The sequence below is a fragment of the Anarrhichthys ocellatus genome, unplaced genomic scaffold (assembly GCF_004355925.1).
Source record: "Anarrhichthys ocellatus isolate YVR2014 unplaced genomic scaffold, GSC_Weel_1.0 scaffold1, whole genome shotgun sequence".
Classification (NCBI taxonomy): Eukaryota; Metazoa; Chordata; class Actinopteri; order Perciformes; family Anarhichadidae; genus Anarrhichthys; species Anarrhichthys ocellatus.
This window is the reverse complement of record NW_022280031.1, coordinates 10,433,585-10,440,578: the sequence shown is the minus strand read 5'-3', so window position 1 is coordinate 10,440,578 and position 6,994 is coordinate 10,433,585. Positions and strand designations below refer to the sequence as shown.

At 41.0% G+C, this 6,994-nt stretch overlaps 1 protein-coding gene across 1 annotated transcript in view; it reads right to left on the bottom strand.

The window, feature by feature from the left end:
- The window catches only part of vstm2lb (V-set and transmembrane domain containing 2 like b), a 16,331-nt gene extending 10,268 nt beyond the window's left edge, over positions 1–6,063 (bottom strand). The window contains exon 1 of the mRNA XM_031871875.1: positions 5,823–6,063. Coding sequence (XP_031727735.1) covers positions 5,823–5,937 — 115 coding nt within the window. The 5' untranslated portion in view covers positions 5,938–6,063. The remainder of the gene's footprint in view (positions 1–5,822) is intronic.
- Between the last annotated feature and the right edge of the window lie 931 nt (positions 6,064–6,994).

Genomic DNA, 6,994 nt, shown 5'->3' with positions numbered 1-6,994 from the left:
CTCTCTCTCTCTCTCTCTCTCTCTCTCTCTCTCTCTCTCTCTCTCTCCCTCTCTCTCTCTCTCTCTCTCTCTCTCTCTCTCTCCCCTTCGGAGTGAGCTTGAGCTGTTTGAGGATGACTAAATTACAGAGGGCTAATTAGCATGGACGAGAAGCAAGTGTGACACCGTATCTCTGCAGGTCCGTGTGTGTGTGCTTGTTTAAGACTGCACCAACCCTGCAATTTTTTTGTTTTTCTCTGCCAAATCATTTAAGGACAAGGCTTATGTTATTCAATAGTGTTTACTTATTTTGAACATATCACATGAAAAGGCCAAAACCAACATTGTGTTTCTCCGTCTCTCATCACTTTCAAGTCCAATCATTACTACTGAAATCTTAACTAACCAATCACAACTATATGCAGAAGTTCCATTCTTTAAAACAAGCTAAATAATTTCCAAAATCAGCTAGTCGCTGTAATTTTTAGGTAATTTTAGTTTTTGCATTTTTTGTGGAGTTAGTGTGCTATTTGAGTACATACAGCACTGCTAGAGCTATCACTTTTTCAAAATTCTAACGACCATTGAACCTGGTGAAACAAAACATACATTTGATTTGTAATCATCTGTTCAAATTCGAAATCCTCCTTGAACTGCAGCGGAGGATGGTCCTTAATTGCACCATCCATCAGTTTGTTGACATAAAACTCAACTGCTGCCATACAGTAACTTTAGTTTGTCGGCATTAATTCCACGAGGAAAAATGTACTCAACAGGACAGGAAATAGGCCTGTGCAGGGTTGTAGATAGCGAGCTAACGACAGCATTCCACTAGTTAAAAATGATAGTGTTTTGTCAAATGCTCCTCTAACAAAGAATGAGCATTGTGGTAAATAAATTGTGTGTAAGATAGCTGTATCACCATGCATGAAATCAGGATATGTGGGAATGTCGGCACATACTGTACCAAACAGTTACGTAAAAGTTTTAGGACATCGGAATAGGACAAAAAGAGACATTTGGTAGCTGGAAGAATTGTAGAAAATCATTCTCTAGGTTAAGTGCAAACATTTTTCACCTTAAAAAACGTTACCGCCTTACGGGGACAGCAAGTAAAATCAGGGTCGTTAACTCAATGCTTCCATTTGAGTCACATCCGTAGGGCACCGAAGAGCAGAGATGATTAATTGAGAAGAAATCAGCCACAGTAAATACCAAGACATAAAGATCCAGCTTAACATCACCAAGGTGAATGCAAATAGCCCGTAAACAGAATCCCTCTGGGAAGAGGTATTTCTCTAACTTGATGAATGGCTGTAATAATCAGGGGAGCCCCAAGGGAACGGTGGATGAAATAAGAAGAAGCTCCTGTAATAAAGAGAACTGCTGCAGAAATTCATCTTGATCTTAAAAAGCTTTAATCCTGCATGCAGATAATCAGCTAGAGGAAGAAGTTATGTTTGGGTAGGGGATATGGGAAAAGCCTTGAAGGGTTACAGCACTTTGTGCTGGTTTAGAAGCTGTAATTTTAACCCAAGACCGATACAAATATATTGTTTGGCAGTTTTATTGAGGTATTGTATTCTTATCAATCTACCACTCATAGTCAAAGATGAGTCAAACGTTATACCTGCAGTTGTGAATACTGCTATCACCCTGTCTCACTGTGCAAAGACATTTCTGTACAGCCGTTAGAAGTAGCCTGCAGTAGCTGTAGGCTGGAGTGACAACTGATAACCAAATGTGGGGAAAAAAAACCATAATAACACAGAGAAACAAAAATAAGCAGCCTGGGAATTTGCATAAAAGTCAATAATGCTGTTTACAATCAGCGGCGGTGCTAACAGACAGGAGACTCCTTGGGGAAATAATGGCTTGCCGCGAGACCTTCAGCCTTCATTCAAGGTTGAAGGTAAAACAATGAAATAAGAACGGAGCCGGTAATCAAGCCAGCAGCTGTCTGCCTGTTGCCGCCGTTACTCCAGAGTGAATTCTTTATAGCCCATGGGACGCAAGACTCGGAGGCTATTTCTGACAACATTATGTTCCGCTTGAGTATGTTGCCCTTGTTAACCTTTAAGCGATGGTGTGTGTATGTTTTCACGCGACGTGACAGTTGAGTACAGCGGTGACCATGCTGCTTTACAGCACTCTGCTATATGAATGATGTGTTAAATGAAGCGAAATTAAAGTTGAAGCAGTTCCACCGTGGTTGAAGTAATGTAATGAAATAAAATCTTAACTTTCGATTAAAAGTGAGTCTTAGTGAGCGTATACAACCAGGACCTCGTCACAAACTTCCTGTACAGTATATTCTCCATCCTCTCAATTAAAAAAAAAACCTAATTTACTATCGCTGCACATTTCACTGAGCAGAGCTGACCATCTTAACCAGAGCTGAGCAGCGTCCACACAAAACTAAATCTCTCAGGCTCACTTCTGACTTCTCTCTGGTGGTTCAGAACAGATTTAAAGAGCTGATCCTGCTGTTATTTAGATACGTGCAAATAGCACAGGTGCACCTGATGCTGTTTGCTTGGCAGCGCAGTTAGGGGTGCATTTCTCCCTTTGCAGATGTTTTGAGAAATACACAATTTATTGCACAGGTTTAATGATTTCAAATAAGTAGCCCAGAGAAAAACCGCGGGTCATGACAAATATGATTACATCACACCAGGGTTTACTGCGTCACCAGAGGAAGCAGCGGCCCCTTCAAGTTGCAACATGTTAAAATGTACTCATGCCTCCTCGAGGTGAGCATTGTTTCAACCATACTGTCACTCTCCTGCTGTCTCCTATACCGAGCCTCCGCCAGCGTCCTCCGCTGTGACAGCATGACTGTACAATCTGTTGCCCTCCACGCACAGTCGGAGCTCCATTAAATTGAAAGCCAATGCAAACTGCCGGGGCTGGCCATCCTCATTAGGAGGACACCAAGCAGAGGGCTGGCAGAGAATCCCACAGACACTTTGGAAGCCTAATGAATTGGTACACGCCCCCACACTGTGAAAGCAGTATGCTCACGATGGATAACAGGATCGACGCTGCCATACAGCACTAACACTGTCTAACACTTTGTGTTGAACGGCGTCTACATGAACAACAACTCACACAAACACCGCTCACTCCTCCATCTTCACTGGTGAGACTCGACCCTGAGAGCGTATGGCAGGTGAGTCGCTGACACTTTGACACAATGTGGCCCACAATGCGGTGAAGGCAGTGATCCACGTGACCTGGTCGCTTGACTTCCCACAAAACATGTCATTTTGCTTTGCAGGTGATTTAATCTACACTTCAGCTATAGTGGAAACTGGAGTGCTTGGAGCTGACCGGGCCCCAGCTCGTGATGCACTTTATCTGGAACAAATAAGTCGGGGCTGAATCTAACAAGCACTCTCCAGAACAGTACATCCAGTCTCTCTGCTCTTCATGACGGCTCAGCTCCTCTCTGCTTGGGCAATTTATCAAAGAGCCCAATTGAAAGAAACAACAACAACAAAAAACCGTCTCTTCTGCTGCTGGACCTACTGTGAAACAGGAAGGCGTTTCTTTTTATTTCTGTATCAACTTATGAACACAAGAGTTTTCACCCTTGTTAAAAGAGTCAACACCCTGAGGCATTTACTTCTTTACGGCCAGTCTCAGACACGGAGTGAGAAAGAGAACACAACGACTATAGCCAACTTTAGTTAACTCCTCGGGGAGAAATGCTACGAATTGATTTTCCAACCTGTCCAACACAGTCAATCCATTTGGAACCGCTGCATTCATTCATGGCGATCGAGCTAAAGCTAACTCGCTAAGCAGAGAGGGCTCAAGGGACAACTGTTGAGACACTGTGATGAAGTGGTTATCACACAATTTAATTAGACAACAGTAAATCTATGTCTGGAGATGCTGGAGAAAGGTAGGACTGCTAGTAGGAAGAAGAAAAATGCCAATGATGCTTAAAAGAGCTGACAGTGAGAAAAGTAACAGAAAACAATAGTACTGGCTGAAAATGAAACACTTAGGAGCAGTAATAAAGTTGTTTTAGCAGCTGACTGGATGCTATATCTTACCAAATAAAAACATATTTAAGGATGCCATCGCCTACAGCATACAACTGTGGAATGGGTCCGGCAAAAATATATACTTAAAACAAGTGGTTTCAAGAAAGTCCATAAAACACAATTAGACACTAATTAGAAATTTGAGGTTGGCATTACTGTCGTGTAATTGGGTCTGAATCCTCCTGTTAATACCACTGTACACACAATCATTTCTTCCAGATAGTTCTACTGCTCATGATTGTTTTAGCTGGTCCCCCTTTTCTTAATTAAAAGAGAACACTTCCTCACAGCAGGTGAATGAGCGGTGAACAACACTGGCTGGTCAAAATAATGAAAGGCATTTGATACGATAGATCAGCCACCAATATAGATCATCACAAACAAATCAGAGTCACATGAAGTAACATGTAGTATGCGGTCATGCACCAACCCCTGAGGAGTATTGAACAATAATAAACTCACCCCATGATTTTTGTTTGAACAAGAGGCACCGAACACACCGAATATTAAACATGGTAAAGGCGCTACAGTGCAGTAACGGGGCATCCCAAGCCTCCCCACCTCCATAAAAAGCAGATCCCCTCTCTCCTTTGGGTGCCTTCAGGAGCTGTAATTTGTCTGAAGAACACTGAAGGCACATACACCTTGGCTTCTTTGTTTTGCTTTTTATGGTTCACCTTGGCTCGCACCTTTGTGTCCATCAGCCAACACCTTCAGCCAAACCTGGGCTTAATGTTTGTTATCATAAATGAATCTGATTAATCTGATCACTGTGTTAAATTGGACACGTAGTCACACTGACTGAACTGTTGCTCTGGTTTGAGCAGAATGTCTGCGCCAGGGAGGTTGAGGGTTCAAATCTCTGATGTGGCTGAGTTGAGTGTTAATCATTGAATTCTTAAAACTGCATAAATGAAACTTGTTCAGCGGCCATGCACAAAATACGAATTTTACTGTACATTTTCCAGGACGAGTGCCAAGCCAGGATGGCAGTGTAGCGAACACAAAGCTTATTCTACCTCACAACCTCCTCAGGTGAAACCATCCATCCTGATCCCACTATACCAGACACGATCCATGTAAAAAACACCACTTTAATATGTGTTGGGAATGCATAGTTTGTTTATTTTATAGTGACATTATTATACTGTCAAACTTGTTTATTGTGCGCTGACATTTAGGCCATTGCAATTGCCGGAATGGAACCTGTGATGTTGCGGTTATGTGGAATGAGTTGTACTAACTATTATCACAGATATACAGCAATTATTTTTCATAAAGGATTTACTGCAGAAATGATTAAACACAACATAACCTTGAAGGCATGATGCTGAAACAGCCTCATGGACAAAGGATTGTGTAAAGCCCGATATGCTGTATAGGCCTACCTGATTTTGTCCAACAAAATAGGTTGTGTTGAAACTAATTCCTAATCAACTTGAATGTAGGGGTTGAATGTGGCTTGTGCCCAGCTCTTTATAAGTTAGTAATCACTTAAATTAAAAAAATTAAAAAATGATTGCACTAGGTTATATTCCACTTTCACGTGGACACATAAAAGATGATAAAAGTGGGATCTTCATAAGTTTTATTTACCCCCAACCATTACCTTATCAAGATAATCACATACAACAGCAAGTCTGCAATAATAGTCTACATCTATCTTCATAACAACAGGAATAACAAACAATGTTCTCTGAACCCCACCCGGTCAATCCTCTTCAATAATTAATATTGTGGAGTTATTCTTCCTGTGAACCACCAACAAACAGTCATAAAACAACTTACCATTTCCAGAGATGCGATTATCCACCTCGCCTTGTCCGACGTTGAGAGCCGCGTTAAGTTGAATATAAAGTCCCACGTATTGTAAAATCCTTATCATCACTCCAAAGGCTCCCATTGCTTCAGCTGGTGTTTCAAGCGGTTGTATGAAAATTGTCACATTAGCTGAGGAGCATCGATAAAATATCCCCGCCGGACTGCGGTCAAATTAGCAGACACTCGGATCTCCGTGGTCAACCCAGCAGACACTTGAATTTTAGTGCGCCTATATGCTGAAATTCACGGTAAACGCATTCAAACGGCACAGATCGGGAGCGAGCGAAGGACCTTGCAAAGTTAGCGGAAAGATTAACGTGAGACAACATCCGGTTATCAAAATAAGATGTCAAATAAGCGGGAAACATTATCATCAGACAACATCCGGTTTCCAAAATAGGATGTCAACTCAGCGTATATATATATATATATATATCGTGAGTTAAAGGGAAAATACAACTAAATTGTGTCTTTATTCTTTGATTTGAGGGTTGCTGGAAAGATAATGAAATTAATAATATCTGACTTACTGATATGTATTTGTTCAGGACATTTCTGACCACATCCAAACAAAAATAAAACATGAGATTTTATGAAGTACAAACTGTGAACTGAAATTGCACCTTCAAATAGCTAATTTCTGAAATGTTTAAGGTGCTAGGAAAATATTTTTGTCAATATTTCCATATAATGACATGTATATGTGTTATACATGTGTATAGGACATCTTCGACTCCACACAGACTGAAAATCAGACATTTTTACTGTATCAATTAAGAGATATTTCAAAGCAAAAGTTATAAATTTGGACTGAGAAAATATATAACAAGTGAATATTTGACATTATTATTACAACTATTATTATTACAAAGTGTATATATACACTTAGTTGACATCTTATTATGGAAACCGGATGTTGTCCACGTAAATCTTTCCGCTTGGTTGACATCTTATTTTGAAACCCGGATGTTGTCTCACGTTAATCCCTCCGCTAACTTTGCAAAATCCTTCGCTCGCTCCCGATCTGTTCAGTTTGAATGTGTATACCGTAAACCTCAGCATATAGGTGCACTAAAATGCAAGCGTCTGCTGAGTTGACCACGGAGATCTGAGTGTCTGCTGAGTTCACTGCGGTCCCG